This window comes from Ochotona curzoniae, unplaced genomic scaffold, assembly GCF_017591425.1.
Source record: "Ochotona curzoniae isolate NIBS_2020 unplaced genomic scaffold, NIBS_Ocur_1.0 scaffold_4937, whole genome shotgun sequence".
In the NCBI taxonomy this organism is placed as follows: Eukaryota; Metazoa; Chordata; class Mammalia; order Lagomorpha; family Ochotonidae; genus Ochotona; species Ochotona curzoniae.
In genome coordinates, this window is record NW_024467126.1 from 996,531 (window position 1) to 1,019,732 (window position 23,202).

The window sequence follows — 23,202 nt, forward strand, 5'->3', positions numbered from 1 at the left end:
GGCTGTGGGCAGCTCTGAGTCATGGCCCATCGCTGGTGCCTGGCCAACATTGCCTCCTGCCTGCCCCCATCTCAGCCCCTTCCCCAGCCCCTCCTTGCTTCTACCCCAAACAAGGGGGCTGCCTGGGTTCCATCTCGGAGAACACCTAGAACCGTGTTTAGAAACAGGGAAGAGGAATGGACGGTTGGCAGGGGGAAGGGGGCAGGGAGACAGATGGACAGAGAGGGGTGTAGGTGAGAGAGCTGGGAGGGTGGGTGCCCGTAATGAAGGCTCCCTCTCCTGCCCTCCCCCACCCCACCCTCTCTCTCCTTCTCCCTCTCTCTCCTCACCATCCACCATCCGGCTGCCGGGGGCGGGTGTGAGGTCCCTAACAATCTCAGCCCCAAAATAAACCCCATTAGTCGCCATGTTCCCTCCTGCGGCTGACTGAGCTCCCTGGAGGTGGGGTGGGGGCCCGTCCCCCAAGTCTCCAGGAAGGGCACCTGCTCTGGGAGGCTGGAGAATCAGGACAGGCAGGAGAAGGGGGAAACGACCCTGCATGTCTCTAGAACACCATTGGAGCAGATGAGATTCATAAAATGCTTAATTAAATAATTAGCTGCTAATGACTTCTCTCAGAGCACTTCTTGGAGGGAGAGGGGTTCAAGCAAAGACTTAGCTGGATACCAGAGAGAGGTGATGTGGGGGCTCTGAGGGCAGAACCCTGCTGGAGTAGACAGAACAGAAGGGCTGCTGGCCTCGGGCTGGGAGAGCAGTGGCCAGCTTTGTGGTGGACTCCAAGACCCTGTGGGTAAGACCTCCCCAAGAGGCAAGGCTGTTCCACCAAGATGACGGTTTTCGTCTTGTGGGTTCTCATCTCAGGCACCCGAGAACCCAGTTTAGCCAAGGTATCAAGGGAAAGGGTATTCCTGGGCACCCCCCCCCCAAAAAAAAAGAGCAAAGGCCTCCTGGTATCTCATTTGCAGGCCCAGGGAGAAGCTGAGGAGTTGGACCTAGGTCCAGAGAGACAGTGAGGCCAGCAGGGAGCTGGGGCCTAGAGCCCCCTCAGTGCCCCAGTCAAGGCAAGGTGACAAGGTACCTGCTACCTAGCATCTGTCATTTCACCTTAGCCCCATGCCCAGGGAGGCCTCCTCAGCAACCTGGGGGGCTTGACTCCACTCCCTCCATACCCCAGACGTTCCCTTCTGCCTGGGGTGGAGTCAGCGTGGAGGTCTTAGAGGCAGAGCAGTGAGGGTGGAACCCTCAGGATGAGCCCCAAGTTCAGGATGCACAGTGGACCCCACCCCTATGCCAGCAGGACACCTGCCTGGAAAGGCCAGGGCCTAGAGGCTGCTTGGCCTGTACTCTCCACACTCCCAGTGCTGCAGCACTCTGGAAAACTGGCTGTTTCCATGACAACCATAATACCCAGTGTCCCCCCTTCCCCCCTCTACTCCCAAGCTGCATGTCTGAATTGGGGGTGGGGTTGAATGGGGCTGAGATGTTGCCCCTCCTCCACTCACACACCCTGGTACACATGAGGGCTTTAGCAGGTTTCCAGGCCCCTACAGACCAAGAAGAGGGGAGACGGAACCTTCTATCTGGAGCCTGACTCCCAGCCCCTGCCTGGGGCAGAGGAGGCTCTTCTTTCCCCACCTATTGGTGGGACCCCAGCCAGCTCAGCACCACGGACAGAGCCCCCACCTGTGCAGGGTGTCCTGCAGGAGCAGTCAGGACTCATGCTCCCCCATCCTCACCCCTCGGAGCAGCGAGGTACGTGCACACCACCCAAGCCCCAGGGCAGCAGACACATCCCCAGTGACGCACAGCCGACCCCACGCCCACACATCGACGACGCTGCTGCTGCCAGCTGCACACAAAGACCCCGCGTGGCGAGGCGGACCCCAGATTGCAGACGCGGCAGCCGGAAACATGGTGGTAACCACACAAAGACAGGCCCCCGGGCAGGGCTTGCTCCACGCAGGACAGAAGGACAGACAGACAGCTGGCTGGAACGCATGCGGGGTGGGGAAAATACTGCATGCCTTGCCCACCACCCTCTTCCAGCTCCCCACCCACCACGGTTCATTGCCCAGCTGCTATGACACTGCCAGACCTGAGGCTGTTTATGACAGTGAGGGTTGGGGTGTTGACGGAGAGGGGAAAAATGGATGGTCTATTGGGCTAAGGTGCCACTGATCACCCTGGGGACACATTTCTCCCGGCTACCTCAGCACCTCAGAGCCCAAGGCTCTGGCTGGGTGGAGGAGGCAGGGCTCTGGCCAGCCTCCCCCTTCCCAGTTAGCCAGGCACATCCCACCTCCCATTCCTGCAGGAAAGGCAGGGGCCAGGCAGGCTCCGGAGCAGAAGGGGCCCAGAATACCTGTGTGGTCCCTAGTGTAGGCCTTCTGCCGGGCTCCAGAGGGGCCCGCCAGCGGGCTAGACTGCTCTTTTGCTTTTGTTGTTTTACCTCCCCAGGAAAGTGCTGGTGAGCTATATACTGCCAAACATGTCCCTGAGGCCTGCACCCCACCACCAGCCCCCCAAAGGCCAGGCCTAGGGGGGGCCTCTGGCTAGGCTCAAGAAGCCACAGGCCTGGGGCTAATACCGTCTGCCCACACCCAACACAGTCCCCTTTGTGCCTTCCAGAGCACGAATGCACTGATACACTCTAGAGGATGAAGAATCTTCCAGACAATCCCCCACACACCTGCATTCCAGAAAAATAAATAACAAAACAGCCCAAGCAACCATGAACCACGGATAGCTAATCCAGACCCAAACAGCAAAATCCAACCAGGCCAGGTAAGAAAAAAAAAAAAGAAAAAAAACAGCCATGCAACCATGCTGGGGCCTTAGCCACACACACACCACCCCATCCCCCTCCTGGCTGGCTCTGTGCAGATGCTCCTGGGCAGGCCCAGGTCTTTCTATAGAAGGATCTCTACCCTCTCTGTCCCCCAGGGAACAGCTCCATATTCCCACACTCCTACACTCTGCTCTCTAGAACCCCCTGTGCGCAAGCCCATTCTTGGCCATCAACTGGGCGGTCCAGAATCCAAGTCCACAGACTCGCAACCAAAATCAAAGTACATGGTTATCCCCCTGAACTGCTCAGCATAGTCAGTCCTGAACTCCTGGGAGCTCCTGACTTAGAACTCCGCTGGGGTTGAGCTCTCCCATCCTGGTTCCGGAAAATGCCAGAAGGGATGCTTGGGGACTCTGAGACCAGAATGGCGAGGGACAGAGCAGGGGGTCAAGAGTGTGTCACCCTCACTCAGCCCCCAGAAATGGGACCCAGATGTGCTTTATTCCTGCCCAAAGGGACATTGACTGCAGAAGTGCCACAGTGGGTAGGCACGGCATGGGACAGGAAGGGCTGAGATGGGGGGGGGGTGAATTGGGGAAAGAGAGAAGAAGGGGGAGGGGAGCTGAGAGAAGAAAGTGGAGCAGCAGGTGCAGCAAGAACCTACCTAACACTGGAGATGGGGAGGCACTGGGGGGAGGCACTGAGGGAGATGTGGGCACACGGAGGAAGCCTGGCTTAAAAAGACACCCCAGCTGGCCTGCTCCTCCAGCCATGGGTGGACCCCAAGATCTGCCCCCAGGGCCTGCGGGGACAGAGGGGAAGGGTCAGCCACAGCAGGTGGCCTTCCCCCACTCTAGCTTTCCTTGACCCACCTTCCTTCTCAGCTGCCCACCCTTTGCAGGTTTCTCTGGCCCATCCTGGGCTGCCTGCCATGGTTGGCTTGCAGGAGCTGCCGGGCAATGCCCACCCTGTGTGCGGCCATCTGGGAAGCAGTCCCATGGGTTCCTGCCTCCCTCTCCTCAAAAGCTGTGATTATGGGTGTCTCTGTAACGGCAGAGGCCAAGACAATCCTCCACATACCTGCATTCCAGAAAAATTCCCAAAGATCTGGGTTGGTAAGACACTGAGCTATCCCGCAGTGCTCCGGAGCAGCTCTCCTCGAGCATGCCAGCTCCCGCCCTCCCTCCAGCCTACTCGGTGCTAGGCCAGCTCTGCTCTCCTCTGCCTTCTCCTTTCACCTCTTCTCCATCCTTGCCCTGCAAGGCTCTCCCCTCAGCATCCCTGGCTCCACTCTCCTCTCCCACACCTTCAGCAATGCAGAAGGACCACAGCCTGTCTGTGCACCTTGGGGAGCCACCCTAGGCCTCCAGGAGTGGCAGAGGAGCCATGAATTGGGGCAGGAAGGTACCGACCAGGGACAGGCAGTTCCTGGGGAGGGACAGTGAGTTCCCACTCAGAGCAAGGTGTGTGGCGAGGCTGTGGAGAAGGGAAAGAGCAAGGAGGACCTTTCCCAGGAGCTTGGTAGGACAGTAATGGGAAGAGGGACGAGAGAGGAAGAGTTTGGGGGACTGCTCCCGGGAACTGGAAAAGCTAGTAGAGGCATGAAAAGGGAGACACAGATGAAGGAGGACAGAGAAGATAAGCAGAAAGGGAACAGAAAGAGTGGAGGGGGTGCAGGCCGGAAGACTGGGGAGTGGAGTTGACAGAAGCAGGATGCTGATAAGAAGGCCGGGGTACCAGTAGAAATGGGGGGTAGTGAGGGGCACCGGCGGGAAATGGAGACATTGAGGGGGACAGCAATGGAAGAACAAAAGCAGAGGATCAAAATGAGAGGTGGTGGGCAACCAGGGTCAGGGCCAGGGTCAAGGCCAGGGTCAGGGCCAGGGATGGATGAAGGGAGGGCCCCAGCGGCCACCACAGGGCTGCAGGGCACAACCTGAAGCCAGCACCGTGGTGGCAGGTGGGCCCAGGAGATGGCCCAAACACCCAGATGGGAGGCAGCCAGGCTCAGAGACAGGGTGGGCATGCGGGGCTGGGAGGGGGTGGGACGGCAAAGAGGGATGGTGACAGAGGGCCAGACAGGGCCACAGAGGAGCAGCAAGGCAGAGAGGGGAATGCCATGGGGGTGCCCAGGAAAGTGGGGTTGAGATGCAGGGAAGGGAAGGGGTTCTCTGGAAAGGCAGGTGACAGGGCAATGTACTAGAACACGAAGGATGAACCGAGATGGGAGGTGAGAGGCCTCAGCAGCCGTGAGAGGTGATGGCAAGGCCAACAGGGAGGTGGCAGGTGGAGGCTGCACGTGGCAAGGCTCAGGCGGCTGCAGAGGAAGTGAGGGGATGGCAGGTGGATGGGGAAAGCTACGGGAGTCAGGAGTGGAAAGCATGGGTCTGAGGCAGAGAATTGGCTTGGGAAGATGTGCCGAGGTGAGAGGTGGCCAGGCACCAGAGGTGAAAGCAGCTGAGATAACAGGCTATGGGAGGGAGGTGAAAAATGGAGAAGGGAGGCCTGTGGGACAAGAGTGGGAGCTGATTATTCAAAGGGGACAGCCGCCAGTGATGGACCAGGAAGGGAAGATTCTAGAGGGCATAGGGAAAACGGACAGGCGGAGGCGAAAGGAGGGGGACACGTCTAAGGCAGAGATGACAGATGGGACAGAGGTGGGAGGGGGCTGCAGGGGGTGCCTGCCCCGCGCTGGGGGGAAGGTGAGGGCGAGGCAGCTACGGAAGTTAGACAGATGGAAAAATGATGAGGGGCCAACAGACCCAGCCATGAGGGTCCGCCATGGAGGCGGGATGACAGGAGACAGGCAGGAGGGCGGGCTGCCAGAACAAGCCGGTGATAACCCACACCCCAGGAAGGGGTGAAGGTGAGGCAAGGGAGCCCAGGGAAGCCAGGAGGAGGGGTGGGGGAGGGGAGCGTTATGGAGGCCAGGGTGGGGCCGAGCTGATGGGAAGGCGAGCCGCGAGGTGAGGGGGCTCCTGGCGGGGCGGGGCGCAGCGCAAGGCTGGGGTGCGGCCTGCGGAGGCCCCGGGCCCAACCCGTCACGGCGGCGCCACTTACCGTGCCCGCCACGGGTGAGGAAGGGCATGCGGTTGATGGCTATGGGCACAGTGCCGTGCTTGCTGTGGAAGTGGTGGACGTGGTGGGTCGTGCTGAGGCTCGAGGAGACCCGAGCCCCCTCGGCCGCCCCCAACAGCAGCAGCAGCAGCAGCAGGAGCAGCGGCGGCGGCGACAGAGGCGGTGGCGGCGGCGGCGGCGGAGGCGGCAGGGGCCCGGCCAGGGCGGGGGGGCGGCGCGGGCACCCCCCCGGCCCGCTCCCCCCGGGGTGCATTTCGGCCCGGGGGCGGCCGCCTCACAGCCCCATGGCCGGGGGCGGGGACGCGGGGCCGTGCAGCCCCGCGAAGCCCCCCTCCGGCTCCTAGCTCCGGGAGGGGGGGCGCAGCGGAGGTAGGGGGGTGACGAGGAGGAAAAACCAGCGCCCGAGCCTCCTTCCGCGGAGCCCACGAAATCAACTGGATCCCGCCGGGAAATCCAGGGTCGGCGGAGCGGCAATGCCAAGGTCCAGGACGCCGGGGTCCATGGCGAGGAGCTAGGGGTCTCCCCGCATCCCGGCGGGGTCGGAGCGGCGGCGCGCGCGGGGCCGTCAGAAACCCGGGGGAGCGCCCGGGGGAGGGGGCATGGTGCCGGGTGGAGAAGGAGGGGACGGCGGGGGAATCCTGCGGAAAAACCGAGCCGACCGGGGATGGGGTGCGGGCTGGAGGAGGGGAGAGGGACCGACCGAGCCCGGCTCCCCGGAAAGCCTAGGGACGGCCGCGCCGCGCTGCCGCTGCCCGCCTGTCTGTCCGAGGCCCCGGGAAAGGAGGGAGCGGCCGGGGGAGGGGGCGGGAGCAGGGAAGGGGGTTGGAAGGAGAGAAGCAAATCCGGGTGAGGGGGAAACGAAGGGAGAGGAGGGGAAAGGAAAGGAGGGGAGCGGGAATGAGCCGAGGAAAGGCGCGAGCGAGATTCCGGCGGAGAGATGGAGGCAGCGGAGTGTTGCTGCAGAGGCTTGGAGGGCTGGGAGGGAGAGGGAGGGAGGCCGAGAGCCCGGGAGGGAGGGAGGGGAGGGAGGAGGAGGGGGCAGGGCGGAGGGACCCGAGCTGCGGGCGGCGCTGGGCAGCTCCACCGCGCGGCACCTGCCGGCCCACTGCGCGCCCACCTCGTCTCTGCGCGCGCGCCCCACCCCCACGCTCGGGCGCGCGCGTGCTCCCATCCAACCCCCCCCTCCAAAGGGGCCCTGCTGAATAATTGAACAGGACTGAGGCTAGCAAGGGAGCCCGCTGTCTTCCTCCTTTTCCCCTCCCCCACCTGGACGAACCCCAATAGTGCCCGCAGGTCCTGCGCGTAGGAGATGGGGCCACTGCCACCTCCGCACGCAGCCCTGCCCTCGGATCGCACGCACGCGCCGGGAGGTGGCCGAGACAAGTGTAGGGAGATAGCCTGTGCGGAAGCACACAGCTCAGACACACATGTGCACTCATGTCACATACATGCACGTATGTGCTTCTAGACATGGGCATAGCTGATCACTCCTCTGCTGGCGTGCATACACGTGTGTGCACACAGACCTGCCTGGTCGCAGGTGATGAATGGTCAAAGCTAACTCACATGGAAACACGTATAACCCCATGCCCACCCTACAAAACAGGGTCTCTCACACACTCAACGCAGCCAGCATGTCAGAGGCACCAGAGACACACACACACTCAGAGCACACGCATTGCACACACACATGAATACACACAGTCTCTTCTCGACCCCATGGGGGCTCCTACCATCTGCACAAGGCCTGCCCCCTCAGTCCTTCCTCTTCACCCCCCCCCGCCCCTCCCCAGCCTCAACCTCTCCCTCCACCAGGTTCTCTCTACCACCCCGTCCACTGAGCGTCCCATAGAAACACAAAATCCTGGGCCACTCATGGGCAGCTGAGGAAACCACTTGTCCTTCCTGTTGCCTCACCCAATGGGGAAAGCCTCCCCTATTTGGGGGCTCCAAGAAGCACTTATCATGACCCCTCAAGTGACGGCAAGGAGACTTTCTTCTCCCTTCCCTGGCAGATACCTCCACTCTGCTCAGGAGAGGGTGTGGTGGGGAGGGCAGGGCAAGAGGGAGAGGTGAGGGAGAGGGGAAGCAAAAGGCAGGGTCATGTGGAGCGAGAAAGGGGACAGGGTCGGGGGGGGAGCCCACTCCAACTTGCCATGCTGTTGGTTACCCCGAATTCCACTTCGAACAAGAACAACAAAAATCTTGGGCTGTCCCAGGCCATTGTGGTCAGGACGCGGGACAGCTCCCCAGGCACATGTGGTTGGTACCGGGGACAGCTCCCTGGGTCTGTCTGCCCACCCTACCCACCCCATCCACCCCCAAGCTGGATGCCAGGACCAGATGCCCCAGCCCTTCAGAAGTGAGGAAAGGGATCTCTCAGGCAGCCCCAAGAGGAGGCTTTGGGGTGCTGCAGGGCCCCATGTGGAAGGAGACACCCAAGACTGAGGGCCCCCCGGGGGGCCTTGTTCTGCCCACTCCATCCGCTTCCTGCACCCTGGCTTTGGAATATGGACCACCAGAGCTCTGAGCAGGCAGAAAATGCTTGGTCCCAGAGGGAGGAGGGAGGAGCCGCCGGCCGGAGGAGAGGAAGAAAAGCCGCCTAGAGGCCAATCAATATCAGGGAGCGAGCTGGAGGGGGTGATGCCGGGAGGGCGGGGGGCGTACAGAGGGTAAAAAGGAAGGGAGCGACAGAGGTGTGTGCGAGATCAATACAAGTGAGGCTGAGGGATGGAGGGAGACAGGGCGGCAGGGATGACGGCGCAGGACCAGCCGCTACTGGGAGAGGTCGCAAGCAGGGAGTTCAGGAAGTGCCCCTCCTGGAAGCCCACCCTCGGCCCCCATCCCCTCACCCCTGTGGTCCCCATCTCCTGCTGGACTCACTCTTCTCTCTGTCCAGGCTTAAGGGAACATGGCAGTCTCCTCATCCCCGAGAGAAACCCTGGGATCAAGGATGGAGAGAACCAAGGCCCTACACGAGGAACAGCTCTTCTTACAGCTCAGGCCTCGCTCCGAGACACCGCACGCCCTGACCCGAGCCCTCGGGGGACAGCCTCCCTGCCCAGCTCTCCTCCCCTGCCACCGGGCCTGCCAGGAGCCTCATTCCCAGGAGAGCTGAGTGTGTCTCCACACTGGGTTCCCACAGGCATAGCTCCCCAAGTCCCCTGGGGGCTCCCCCAGCTTGCACCTACCTTATCTGTGGCTCTGCAGCTGGGCTCAGGCCACGCCTGAGGGCCACAGCTTGGGGACAGCAACATGTGGCAAGACCAACCCCACTCCCCAGCCCCCCATGGCCTGGAAGCCCAGTCCTTACCCTCCCCACCTCCCACGCCCCTTCCCAGTGGCAGGTAAGTAGTGACGATGCCTCTCCACCCTGCATTCCCTCCACCACCGTGGCCACCTCCAAAGCCCCACTGCTAGAACTCAGTGAGAGAGCTGAACGGAGTCCTCCTAGCTGAAGGGACTCGGGGCAAGTCACCACTTCCATGAGGCCAGTTTCCTCACCTGTCACACAGCAGGGACGGCCCCACATCCTGTCTATCCCAACATCCAAGCTTCGTAAAGGACTGGTACTGAAGGTTTGTACCTTAGCATCCTCTCTGCGTTTGCTAAGCTGAGCTGCCTAGCAGGAAGAGGCCCCAGCCCCCCTACAGTAGGAGGCTTGGGGTGGGAATCACAGAGCTGCCAGTCCAGGCAGGATACTCCTGGGGTCAGTGTGGCGGGTAGCACGGGGCTGGCCAGGCCTATAGACAGCACGGACGTGCAGGGTAAGGTGGATGGGACAGAAACAGCAGCACCCAGCAAGTTGGTCCCCAGGTCCTGGACTCCCACTCAGGTGGCAGGACCACCAAAGCAATGAGGAGACCAGAGCCCTGTGCTGGCAGCTCTCATGGCTCTGTGTGTGTGTGTGTGTGTGTGTGTGTGTGTGTGTGTGTGTGTCCCAGGAGGCTAAGTTCTCTGCTCATCCCAGTTGTCCCAGGGCCATACCAAAGAAGCAATCATCTCACTTCATCGGAAGTGGAAAGCTGCCTCTCCCCACCCAGCCCCTGGACCCAGCTGTCCTCCCTCTGCCGGGCTCTAACCAGCTGCTGGCCCCCAGCCACTGGGGACTTGGAACCTGATGCAGAACCTGTCCTCCATGGGGACGGCCTCTACCAACACATGAGGCAGCAGATGCCCCGACAGGGAGGGGACGCAGGGCAAGGACGCTGGGAAGTGTCCTTGGGGCTCATGAGGACAACCTGCAGCTGGGTTTCCTGAGGGACATAAAGGGGGAACAGCAGGCCTGTGTCCAGACACCAGGCTGTCCAGCAGCCTGCCCAGTACACCCCACCAGAGATCTATGGGTCAGAAAGAACCGGCTCCCATCACAGGCTTCTCTGGGCACCAGGGAAAAGGAGGCACAGGTGAATGAGAGCCCCCTTCTGAGTGCCACAGTACAGGTGCAACATGGAGGCCATTGCCCAGATGGCACAGGGCAGCAGCAAGCTCATGGCATGGGGGCGCTGACTCAGGTGACTATGGGTGAGGGCCGCTCAGAACCAGAGGGAAGGAAGTAACAGAAGGAGCACAGCATCTGGGCCTGCCCTCCTTCCTCCCGGCAGTCCTGGGAATGGGCCTGGATCTCCTCCAGGACTACCCAGCCCTTGGCCTTGTTGGCCCGGCCCGGCCCCGCCCCCAGTCCATCCCCGTCCCCAGCCCCGGCCCTGCCCAGCACTCACGGTCATTGCACACAGGGCCGCCATAGGAAGTCATGGTGCAGTCACAGGTAAAGCCATCCCATTGCTGCAGGCAGACGCCCTGGTTGGCACAGGATTCTTCGGTGCAGGTGGTGCTGGGGCCTGGAGGGGGCAGGAGGGAGGAGCACCCCCGGCTCAGCCCAGCCCTTTCCCTCCCCACCCCCAGGAGGCCTGGAGGCATCAGGGCCCTGCAGGTGGTGAGGTCTTCCCCTTTACACACAGGGGAGGATGGCAGGAGTGGAGAACTTGACTCCCAGGCTCAGCCTTGAACTATATAAGGGGTCGGAGTGGGAAGCAACGGAGTGGGGCAAGCGACCCTTTTTTCCCAACCCGCGAGACAGAGAGGTAGGGACAGACCCTGTCCTGTCTTCTGCAGCCAACCAGAGCAAGGCCACATCTGACTCTCCCACCTGCACTCACCATCACAGCCCCTCTCCACCTGCCCAATGCGGTGCAGGGCGTCGGCGATGAGGTCCGGGAGGCGCCCGTTGAGGTCCACTGAGGCCAGGCAGCCCTGGAAGCCGTCCCGCGAGGCCACCAGCTTGGGCAGGTTGCTGAACATATTCTTGCTCAGACCACCAATGTACAACTCCCCTGTGAAGGGCGTGGGGTCAGCGTGCAGGCGTGGCGTGGTGCCCATGCACCAACCCCCATCACTGGCCGCAGATGTGGACCTCCCACAGGGCTGTCTCAGACTTGAGGTGCTCCTCCCTACCCCTGTCTCCTCCTTCTCTCCTCCCCCCACTTTGCCATCTGTCTGCCCCCCTCCTGGAGGAGTCCAGATGCCTGGAGGAGTGGGGGCGGGGGCAGCTAGAGGAGGCCGCATGCTCCCACGCGTTTGGATTCCAGTTCCGGCCTGTAATCAGAGCCTTTCAGAGCTGCCCAGCCCCATCCTCCACTCTCTCCCACTCCTCCCCTCCTCAAGTCCCACGGCTTCTCCAGGCCTCTCCCAACTCCGGTTCTTTCCCAGGGCCTTCCAAGCCCAACTCCCTTAAGAGCTTGGCCTGAGGTGGGGGCCCACTATGGGATCCCTGGTCCCCTCACATGAAGTCCAGCTCCCCTTGAGCTTTGCCAAGACACCAATCTGCCGCCTTGGCCACCTGCTCAACCCAAGGTAACCCCTTCAGATTTACTGCCACACATCGTCCCCTCCCGGAAGCACAGAGCATTGCAGCCCTGTGCCCTGGGCTAAGTCCTCCTGCAGTCAGACTGAAAGTGGCAGAGCTGAGGGCTGCCGTGGCAGGTGCGAGGAGGTGGCTCCCAGCGCCTCCTGCTGGCTCTGAGGGACACTACGGGCCACCTTGCTCCATGGCCAGGTCCCCTGAGCTCAGCCTGCCTCCCATTCCTACTCTTTCAGGCACAGACCACCAGACTTCAATGACAACTAAAGAGAAGCCCGGAGTCCCATACCTGCAGGTACAGGCCTCTGGATTCCGGCCTCTGCCGTCGCTGGCCTGGGTCATTTACCCCACCCAAGTCTGTGCAGGCAAGGGCGCTAAGCCACCTGCTCCTTCTGCAATCCTCTGCCAATGCTGACGTCTCGGCCTTGGAGACCCAAGAGGCCACTCTCCTCCCAGCTCTAGAACAAGGTCTCTGAGTAGTGCCCCCACATTCTGTGTGAAGGGGTGCATACACAGGAGGGCTGAGGGGTACATGGGAAGAACAGAGCTGAGCCTGTGGAGAACAGGCAAGAGGGATGGGCGCTGGAAGGGGGCGTGGAGGGAGACATGGGCCGGGGGACACGGGCCAGGCCCAGGCCTTCTGCAGAAGCCCTCACCCCACCTTTGAGGTCGAGGTTGCGGGCGCCGTTGGAGTGCTGCGTGACAGTGCGGGAGTCGATCTTGAGCGTGTGCACGTTGCCCGGGTCCCTGGACACCACCACGTTGTGCCACTGGTTGTCATTGACGGGTTTGTCTGAGTTCCCCTTCATTAAGGATGGGCCGTTCCCCAGGTCGAACACGTAGTGGATGTACCTGTCCCGCCGTGGGAAGGAGGCAGAGGATCAGGGTTGGGTAGGGTGGTGCCGGGGAGGCGGAGGGCACAGAGGGAGGAGGGAAGAGTCCGGGGAGGGAGAAGGGCCTGGGGAGGGGAGGGGACCCCCGTCTTTCAGTGAGAGAGGCTGTGGGGCAACAGGAGAGACGGGGGCAAAGGTGGCACAGGTGTAGAAGAGAAAGAGGGCCAGAACTACGTCCGCCTTAGGGTAGGAGTCTCTAAGGTTAGAGAGGGGAGGCCTAGGCAGGCCAGGGTTGAGGGGGGAGGGCTACAGATGTGTGGGCATCGCTTCTCCATCTTGACTGCCTCCGAGAGGGGAGTTGTGGCTAGGAACCTGAATCCTGACCTGTGGTTTGGGGGAACTCAGTGGCTGGGGAACTGCATCAAAACTACATCCGGGTCGGCAGGGGAAGGGGTCACTACTGGCCAGCCGCGCGGAGCCCAGTCCCTCACCCCTTGACCAGCTCAATGACGATGAAGTCGTTGCCGTTGCCGGAGTTGAAGAGGAGAAGCCCGTCAGGGGCCGTGGTCTTGAACTGGAAGAACAGGTGCATGGAGGCGTAGGCCTGCAGTGTGGCCAGCGCCAGGTAGCTGCTACGGCTCTTAAAGGTGACTGGGTCGGCCACGATGGCGCGCAGGCCGAAGCGCGCGTTGAGCTCACAGTAGGTGATGTCGCCGTCCTTGCACTGGTCCATGTAGGGCTGGCCGTTGAAGACCAGCCCGCTCAGGTGCCCAATGAAGTTGGAGGGCACCACGGAGATGAAGCGCCGCTCGGTCATGATGCCCGTCTCAATGTTATGGAACTCGAGCCGCGTGTGTGCTCCCGCCATCTGCCCTGCTCGGGGGGCCAAGATTCAAGTGAAGGACTGGCTTCAGGGCAGCCCCCAGGAGCCCCACACCTTTCACACCACAGTCCCAACCACCCAACCACAGCTCCCAAGGCAGGAGGTGGGGAGCAGGAGTTGGGGAGGCAGGAGTCCCCAGAGCTCCCTACAGCAGGAAATATGGGGTCCAGACCCCACAGCCTGCTGCCCCAGGAAGAAGGGCAACAGCAGCACCCCCCGAAATGCCTCCCCGGGGCCAGTGGCTGGATCTGAGGGCAGGTCACCAGTGACGTGTCTGCCTCCTCCCCACGCCCTGTACCCTGGGCCCAGGCCCACCTACCCTCCACCGTCACGTTGTCCACAGAGAGCTGCAGGCTCTTGCCACGCCGTACAACTCTCACCGTGTGCCACTCGTTGTCATTGAGCTTGTGGCCCGCAAACAGCGTCTCGGGGCCTTTCCCTGCAGCACCAAGGGGGGAGTGAGCATGCCCCCCAACATGCAGACACTCCCAGATGGCCCCAGTGGGTGTACACAGGACCCATAGCCGCTTCTACAGCCATGCCCCCATACACACACCCGTACACACACCCCCGGCCTCGCCTTGTACCTGGAGACCAGACCTTTTTACCATGCCCGCAATCCCAAGCCAGACGCACTTAGTGCTGTCACTCTGTGTGACTTCAGTGGGAGTCACTGGCAAAAGAGTCGTATGTGCTGAGGCCCCACATACTCGCATACCCACAGACCGGGGCTTCCCACAACTGCACTGCCAGCACAGAAGCAGGACTCAAGCAGGGCTGGGACACCCCGGAGTGCCTGCACCTGCTGACCTGGACTGAGAGCCCCTCCCTGCAGCAGCCCACACTGAAGCCGGGGACAAGCCCCCTCGCTGTCTTTCCCACGTGCCTCGCCTGCCCCCCTGTGGCCATCTCTAGGGATGCAGTGACAGATCCCTGGCTGCCAGGCTGTGAAGTGGCCATCCAGCACCCCTAGGCTGCCTCCTCATCATCCTCTTACTGGTCACAGTTTCCTAGTTGGTCCCTTCCCAGGACCCAGGTCCACGCCTGACCCTTGTCTCAGCTTCATGGTACCTGTCCTGTCTTCCACAACCTCCGCCTCCACTCATCCCCCCATTCCTGACCCCCCTCCTGCCACCCACAGCGCACCACACACACACACACACACACACACACACACACACGCACACACACACACACACACACACATGCCAGTGATGAAGCCTTCTCCTTCCCAGCCCTCCCCTAAGCCCAGAGTCCTGCATCCCGTCCCTGGGCCTCTGCAGAAGAAGGAAGCCACTTACTGGGTGCGCAGCCGACACGCAGGCAGTCTGGGGGGGCCGTGGGGCGGGCGGAGGGGGAGGGGAGACAAAAAGGCAGAACAAGTTTTTTTTTTTTTTTTTTTTACATCCTTCACAGGGAGGGGTGTCTGCAGGCAAGGGTTTCCCCAGGACCACTTTCTGGGGACCACACGTGTCCAGGTGCTCTCTCCCATTCCTCCATTGGACCCCAGTCCCTCCTGCCCCCCAAGAGGGCTCCAAGCCTCGCCCTGGAGTGAGAAGGCAGGACAGCCAGGGCATGGGAGGGCTCGGATGCCCTTTTTGGAGGGGCCCAGGGAGACAGGCACCTTGGGAATCCCAGCCGTACGGGGGATCACTGAGGGACAGAGGGCTTGGTCGACCTCCCCCACCTCCCAGTCTTAGGAGAGAGGTGAGAGCAGCCGGCCAGTGTCCTACTGTCCCTACGCTGGGGCGACTCCCGCTCAGAGCCCAGGTGTGTCATTCCCATGCCCTCTGGGGCTCTGAGCTTAACGGAGGAGTCCGCCCCAGGGTCCCCATCACCAAGGCCATGCCCTCCCAGAGCCCCAGGGGTTGGCATCACCTCTGCAGGAACCTTCCTTCCCTCCGCCCTGTCCTGGGCTTGGGGGGAATGCCCAGTTGCTGCTGGGCATCGGGGTGCTCCCCTGCCCTGGAGAGGACTTCATGGTGGTACTCTGCTTGCAGGGGGAAGGCCTCACAGCTGGAGGACCAGGTCCCCAAATGGGATACACCTCAGAGTGTCAGGAACAAGCCCAGAGAGAAATGTGCTGGCACTTGGCCCAGCGGCATGGGCTGTCCTTAAGGACAGGGTCTTAAGATGAGGGTCCCTCATGGGCCAGGAGCAGATGTGCCCATGGAGCCTGCAGCGCCAGGCCCCGCACGCCTTGGCCATCCCGCAGTTGGACACCACTGCACAGGTGGCAATGTCATGCAGGTTGAAGCCTTAAAGTCACCAGCACCTGCTCTCAGCAGATTCAACACCACTCAAAGGAGAGGGGCCTGGCTGCAGCTGCCGTCTCAGACCTAAACCTCCCACAAACACTGTGCGACCCCAGAGACAAGTCACCCTCTCTGGGGGTGGGAGCAGCAGAATGCTTAAGAGGAACCTGGCAAACAGACAGGTATGCTCGGGCTGACCCTCTGTGGTTCAGCAAAGCTGCAGGTATCGGCCTGTGGGGAGTCACCCAGCCAGGCCTCCTGACGCTCCTGGCAGAACAGGCTGTGCCCCTGTGTCCCCAAGGCCCACCTAGGGACCCCTGAAGGTTCCTGCAGTGGAGTGACCGGGTGCCCCCTGTGGCTGTGGGGGGAGGGGGTCATGGGCCCCCGGGACAGTACAGCTGAGCTCCACACATGTTGTCAACCGCAGCAGAAGAGTGGGGGAGCAGCCGGGACCCAGAGCCACAGCCTGGCACCAAGGAAGCTGCAAGGGAGGCGGGGAAGGTCAGAGGCAGGCACGGGAGGGGTGGGGGGAGTCAGAGGTCACAGTGAGAGGAGGAGGCAAAGAGAGGGGAGGAAATAACGGGGGTGTGGAGCAAAGAAACGGGGAGGGCTGGTCAGAGGAGGTGTGGCAGGAGGGAAGGGTGCCAGGCCCTGGAGACAGGTCACGGGGGCTCTCTCAGCGCCGGCAGAGTCTTCACCCATGAAGGGTCCAAAAAAGAAAAAAAGGCGGGAGGGGCGGGGAGAGGAGGGTCAGGCTGATCCCCGCCGGGGGGGCGGAGCTCAGCGTTGGCCCTTCGCTAGCACAGGGCACCAGGCAAGCAGGGGTCAGGGGGTCCATCTGTCCAGAGAAGAGGTGACAGCACCCCCAGCCCTCAGTGACTGCCCCCCTCCACCTCGCCCCTGCACCAGCAGGTGCTAGGAGAATGAGTTGGGACCGAGAACAAAGAGAAAGCTGATCCCAGTGCACACACCTGCAGAGTCATCTGCCGTCTACTGACCCTTGGCTGCCAGGAACAGACAGCGGGCTGTGCCGAGCCAGCGCGGCCAGGTTGAGCGCACAGCCCAGGGTCACAGTTTGACTGGGATGGTACGGGCAAGGGCAATGAGTAGCATGGAAAAGAACTCGGTGGGGAAAGAACACGAGCTTGCTCACCCCCCAGATGGCAGACAGTGGCCGAAGGTCCCAGGCAGGCAACCTTGGGAGCCCACTGGCCACATCTCATCTGGGAGGTGGCACCGCGGGGTGGCAACCTACCTCCCAGACCAGCCATATTCAGAGCAGGTGCCCCTGCAGCCTGACACAGGGAACAGCTTGGTGACTGCCCATACCAGGACAACACCACCCACTCCCGTAGCCCTAGAAGGCTTTGGCACATAATGTGTCTTCAGTCTGATTAAAAACATAAACCAGGGGCAGGTGCTGTGATGTGGCAGGTTAAAGAGCCTTCTACAATGCCAACATTGTACATGGATGCTGGTTTGGGTCCCAGCTGCTCTACTTCCCATTCAGCTCCCTCCTAAGAAACCTGGGAAAAGAACCAGGAGAGGCCCCAGGTGCTTGGGCCCCTGCACCCGTGTGGGAGGCTGGGAAGAAGCTTCTTGCCCCTGGCCAGCAGATCCTTGGCCATTACAGCCATTTGGGGAGTGAACCAGTGAATAGAGAAGCTCTCTCTCCCTCTCTCTTTTATGTTAACTCTTGCAAATAAATAATCCATTTTCTCCGATTCCCCTGGCTGGAAGGAGGCAGAGGTCTCTTGGTCCCTTCTTGACCTGCAGGTGACCATCTCTGGAGGTTGCCCTGCCCCCTGCAGTGGTCACCAACAGCCGCAGGCCCAGCAACCAGTCAGCATCTTTCCGTGAGCCCGTTATCACTGCAACCTCCCTCCAGGGGGCGCCCACGAGGCTGCTTGCTGGACAGGCAGCAAGTCACCCCAGGTCAAAGCCAATAGCTGCCTGCAGGCCAGGGGTGGCAAGGACACGGACAGGGCTTCCACCGTGGGGTGGGACGATGCTGCAGGGAGGACGCCCATGCCTGATCCATAGCTTGCTTCCCTCCGCCCCGGGGCAATTTTCCTTCGAGGAGGCTGCTGGTGTCTCCAGAGGTGTGTTTTGCACCTGTACGCTCTCTTCCCTGTCACTGGCCCATGTGGGCTTCAAAACCACCATGCAGAAGCAGGCGAGGCGAGGATCCCTGGCTCCATTCCACAGATAGGAAAAGAGAGGCTCCGCGAAGAGACAGATTCCAAAGCCAGAGCCCAGGCCTGCCAGTACCAAGGCCAGCTCTGTTTCTCTCCCAACTCAAGGCTACAAGGAGTCCGCCCGTGGGTCTCCAGTGCCTCTGGTCCACCTGCAATAGTGTCTGTGGACAGACACCTCTGCAACAAGCCTTTGGTCACAGCTTGTCAGCAGCTACGCTGGAGGTGGCATCTTGGCTCCCACGCTTCTGTGGCTGGGGCAGGGTGTGGCCAGGGCTGACAGGGCATGGGAGGGCCAGCCTGCCAAGGCCAGCCTGGGAGACCTCGTCTTAACACAGTGGGTCTCCCAGGAGGCCTCCTTGTTCTGGGACTTTCAGGGACTTCACGTGGCACTGACAGAAAGTGGCCCAGGGGAGGAATAGGGTGAGTTTGAGTGTAAAAGGATCTCACCAGAATAAACTGGTTGACACAGACACTGCTGGCTTCTGTATGAAGAAATGTAAGCTTCTGGGGCTGGCATTGCGGCACAACGGCCTAAGCTGCTACCCGCAGCACCAGCATCCTAGACGAGTGCCATGTTGTGTCCCAGCGGCTCCACTTCCCATCCAGCTCCCTGCTTGTGGCCTGGGAAAGCAGTTGAGGCTGGCCCAAAGTCCCTGGGACCCCGCACCCGTGTGGGAGACCTGGATGAAGCTCCCGGCTTCAGCCTGGCCCAGCCCTGACTGGGGTGGTTGTGTGGACAGTGAATCAGTGGGTGGGATCAGTGTAGCTCTATCTTTCAGATAAATCTTATTTTTTTAAGGCAATGTAAGCTCCTCCTGGGCCCCCGGGCACTGCCAGCATCTGCCTTCCCTGCCTTCCTGCTGCATGTCTGCCAAGCATGGAACCTTGTGCTCAGCCCCTCAGGGAACGCACTCCTGTCCAGGCGAAGCAGCCAGGGTCTCACACTGGGTACACATTCCAGGAACTCTGAGGGGCACAGAGCCACTCGTGGGACAGTGGGGCTGGTGCCTTCCTCTTGGGACAGTCCCAGAGAAGCAGGAGCTGCCCAGGCCTGAGATGTCTCCCGGCCCACTGGCTCCTGGAGGGTTGCCACCCCGGCACCCACTCTGAACAGTGACTGTGGTTGAAGCAGAGCTGCAGGGAACCCCCCACACCCCCGACAGGTGCTCAGGCTCCAGCCGATCACCTGCACAGCTCCAGCCCCCCAGCTCTCACTCCAGACCCCAGCCCTCGTGGTGAATCTGTTCCCCAGGAGTAAAAGGCCAGGTGAGCCAAAAGAGACAAGGAAAAGGCAAGCTACAAATGCAGAGGCTGCTGGGTGAAGACCTGGATGCAAATGTTCAACGTTCCTGCACCACAGTCAGTCACTCTGCTTGCAGCTCTCCACGGCTTCTGAAGTTCCCCAGGTGTTAATGCGGCCCCAGAAGGCCATAGCTCCTTCTGGCAACACCCTGGAGAGCAAGGTCAGGGCAAGACCACAGGACACTCAGCAAAACTCAGCGGGGGGGGGGGGGGGTCTCAGCGCCTCTTACTTCTCCTCTACATCTGGGACAAGCAGTAGCCACCCCTCAGGGGCCCAAGGGCTCCCCACACCTGCAGGGCTCATGTGCTGCAGGAGGCTGGCCTGAAATGGCTAGAATTCAACCACAGCCAGCGCAGCTCAGGACCTGTCCCTCCCAGGCAGGGCTGCCCTGCACGGGATGCTGCCCAGTGCCCAGTGCCTTGCTGGCTCACTGATGTGGTCCCTAGTCCGGATGCACCTGGCACTTAAAGGTGTGCCACCAATGCAGGGGTAAGTCAGTCTGAAAAATGGAATTCAAAGGGAAGCTGGTTTTTAGTGTGTGTGTGTTGTGTGTTTAATGTAAAAACAAATTTGAAACCTATTGTGTGCACTTTTTTCATAACATACATTTTCCATAAATATTTCCTTTTTTTTTTTTTTTACTAATTTGTTTATTTGGGAGGCACTAAGAGACAGGAGGTACCCCTGTCTACTACTGATTTACACCCCCAAACGCCCTCCACGGCAGGGACTGGGCGAAGCCAGAGCCGGGGACACCATGCAGGTGTCTCAGTGTGGGCGAGGACCCTGTGACTTGAGCCATTGCTGCTGCCTTCTCAAGTCTGCACTGACAGGAAGCCAGGGTCGGAAGCCAGGGGTGGGCACCTGGGTACTGAACACAGGGTGGGCTCCGGGCATCTCAAGCCCTGAGCTGAAGGCTTGCTCCCTTCCGTGAAGTTTTTAAAAAGCCCTGAAATCTAGTCATGGATATCAACTTTTCTTTTTTTCAGTAAGCCAAAATAAACTTAGCTTTTCATTCCACTCTTCCACCACCTTTTCCAAAGTGCCTTCCTGTAAGCCGAGGGGTGAGCCCTTGGTTGCTTCGTGCCCTGTGACAGCCAAAGGCCAGAGAGAGACCATAGGCCACATGGTTCAGTCAAGGTAGACACCCAGGAGACTGTGATGTGATGGAAGCCAGGCCTGCCCTCACCCATTGGGTACAGGCAGGGGTGGTAAGCAGAAGGGCCACTGCCTACCTCCAGCTCCAGGAGGTGATGGGAAAGGCCTTTGTAGGCCAATGGCCTGGAGCTCAGGCTGGCTCCTTCACCAAGCCAGCAGAGGCCTTGGAAAGTTGGACAAGCCAATTGATACTCATAGACCCATTTCATCACCCATAAAGTATGGATATCATGGGGGCTGGCACCATGGTGTAGTAGGCTAAGCCTCCACCTATGGCACCAATATCTTGGCTGGATGGATGCCAGTTCAAGTCCCAACTGCTTCACTTCCCATCCAGCTCCATGCTTGAGTCCCTGTACCTACATAGGGGACAAGGAGGAGGCTCCAATCTGGATCATCTCAGCTCTGGCCATTGTAGCTATTTGGGAAGTGAACCTTCTGATAGAAGATCTCTCTCGCTCTCTCCTCTCTGTGTAACTCTGCCTTTCAAGTTAAAAATGCTGAAAAGAATCAATCTTTAAAAAACAAAGCAGGGAACTATGGTGCAGTGGACAGTGTTGAGGCCTTTAATATGAGCATCCCACATGGGCACCAGTTCGAGTCCCAGCTTCTCCACTTCCCACCCAGCCCCCTGTTAATGCACTGGGGGGACAGCAGAACACAGTTCAAGTACTTGGGCCTCTGCCAGCACGCGGGAAGCCTGTATGAAGTTCCAGGCTCCTGGCTTCAGCCTGGCCCAGCTCCAGCCATTGTGGCCATTTGTTGGAAACTGGGGAATCGGGGGTGACCCAGTGCATGGAAGTCATCTGCCTCTCCCTCTCTCCCTGGATAATTCTTCCTTTCAAATACATAAATCTCTAAAGCCAGGATCATGACACCTGGTGATTAGCCGTCTGCAGAGGGCAGCAGTGGGACTCCGACAGGACACCATGTGTGGCAGACAAGGGGAAATGGTGGAAAGATGGCATGTCCCTCTGCATCTGTACGCTCCTGCCATGCACACAGGGATGGCTCCTTAGGTGGGACAGCTGAGAGTGGCCACAAGCAGGGGCCAGCTCTTGCCCATCCCTGTCTGGGCCACTTCTCCAACGGGTCAACCAGTGGTTGAGCAGGTGCAGGTCTGTCACTGCAAACTCCGTGAACAGTCTGGATGGGCAACTGTCACCACCACCCCCCACACCACATGCCCACACACAAGCCCACACTGCAGGTCCTCATGTCACGCAGGGGTGTCATCTCAGGGGCTCCAACCCAGGTTGAGGGTACCCCCACCAGCTTCTCCAGACAGAGGGGGAGGGAAGAGGGTCAAGAGACGGGGCCGGGGAAAGGGCCGGAAGGGCCTGGGCAGGGTGGTTACCGAGGTTGACAGTGAGCTTCATCTGCCCCCCATCCAGCTCGAGGCGCAGGGTGTCGGCGGACTCCCTGGAGGTGGTGGCCATCATCAGTCCGTAAGCCCTCTGGGACATGAACCGAAGGGACACATCCTCCGCCTCCGTGTGCATGGCGTTGGGTAGCATGATCTTCATGTACATGGAGCCGTCGTAGCTCAGGACCGTGGCCTCTGCCCCAGGGGTGGCGGCAAGCGGAGCCGTGGGAACAGGAGGAGGCCAGTGGAGGGAGAGAGAAGACCAGAGAATCACGACAAGGCTGACCAGCCTCAGGCCAGCCTCCGAGGAGGCGCCCTTGGGAATCAGGGACCCAGGGAGGGAGAGCGAATCAGGGCGGGAGGGGGAGTGGGGTACAGGCCAGCCTCACCTCTCTCACAGACCCGCCCCAGAAAGCCGGTCCCGATGCAGTCACAGACGAAGCGGTTCCAGCCCTCCCGGCAGACGCCTCCGTTGCGACATGGGGCCGAGGCACACTGCTTCAGGGTCTCCCGGGAGCAGAAGGGCGCGACGCCCACAGCCCCCTGCGCCTCGGCCAGGCCCCGGAGGTCTCGGCTGCGGCCATCTATGAAGAGGTCCCGCACGCATCCCACGTAGCCGGCCCGGAGCGCCGCTGTCCACACCTCCGGGGGCAGAGGCAGGTCCACCCGCCCCCCTTCGGGGAGGCCGCCCAGGTACAGCTCGCTGTCCAGGTCTAGAATCTCACTGTCCCCTGTGGCCAGGAAGGGCGTGCTGCGGCTGTTGACTGAGATGGAGCCTGCGGACAAAGGCACAGGGTTGCCTTAGTGAGGGGGCACGGGTGGACAGACGTTAGAGCCTGCAGAGACACACTAACTCTGCCCAGCGGGTACCCAGTCCTGCATGCTGCCACCGCCGCAGGTTCAAGATGCTGGACCTCACTTCCCGGCTGCAGAAACTGCCTGTCCAGGGCCCCGACAGGTGGAGCCGCTCCTGTGAGCAGCCCCCCAGCCCAACCCAGCCACTATGTGGTCCATGCCTCAGTCCACACCTTCCCTCTCCACCTGACGCAGAAAAGCTGGGGCCCACAGAGGGCTAGCCTCTCACCAGTCAGCCCCAAGGCCCAGGATCGGGAGTCAGGGAACCTGAAAGAGGCTTGGATGCAAAGATGCCAGGCGCCCAACCCTTAAACTTGACTCCTGAGCCCCCCAATAACTATGAAATCCATCCTTTCCGTTGTCCCTTTTTTTTTTTAAGACACATGAAGCTGACAGAGATGAGAGGTAGGGAGAGGCTCTCCAACCTTTCGCTGTGGCAAAGGGACAGAGCCAGAGGCCCACCAGGGCACCCAGACCTCAGAGCATTCCCCTCCCTTCAGCCTGACTGCCCTGCCTTCTCCTCCATGACTGGTGGGAGTGCCCACTGGCAGGTTGGCACCTGGGGCCTGGGAACCAGCCTGGTATCTGGGGGGGTGGACAACCGGGGGCTTTGGAGCCACAAGGG

The 23,202-nt window shown here is 60.9% G+C and overlaps 1 protein-coding gene across 9 annotated transcripts in view; it reads right to left on the minus strand.

Annotated features, from left to right (window-relative positions):
- NRXN2 (neurexin 2) overlaps positions 1 to 23,202 on the minus strand; it is a 107,191-nt gene that overhangs the window by 25,194 nt on the left and 58,795 nt on the right. For 7 of the 9 annotated variants that reach the window (XM_040970721.1, XM_040970722.1, XM_040970723.1 and 4 more), the window contains 8 exons: positions 22,112 to 22,498; positions 21,714 to 21,917; positions 14,744 to 14,770; positions 13,762 to 13,881; positions 13,051 to 13,432; positions 12,388 to 12,578; positions 11,026 to 11,199; positions 10,588 to 10,707 (listed from right to left, as the gene is read on the minus strand). In XM_040970721.1, coding sequence (XP_040826655.1) covers positions 10,588 to 10,707; positions 11,026 to 11,199; positions 12,388 to 12,578; positions 13,051 to 13,432; positions 13,762 to 13,881; positions 14,744 to 14,770; positions 21,714 to 21,917; positions 22,112 to 22,498 — 1,605 coding nt within the window. Of the gene's footprint in view, positions 1 to 5,848; positions 6,120 to 10,587; positions 10,708 to 11,025; positions 11,200 to 12,387; positions 12,579 to 13,050; positions 13,433 to 13,761; positions 13,882 to 14,743; positions 14,771 to 21,713; positions 21,918 to 22,111; positions 22,499 to 23,202 lie in introns of those variants that run through there. The other 2 variants (XM_040970718.1, XM_040970724.1) reach the window with 2 other exon arrangements.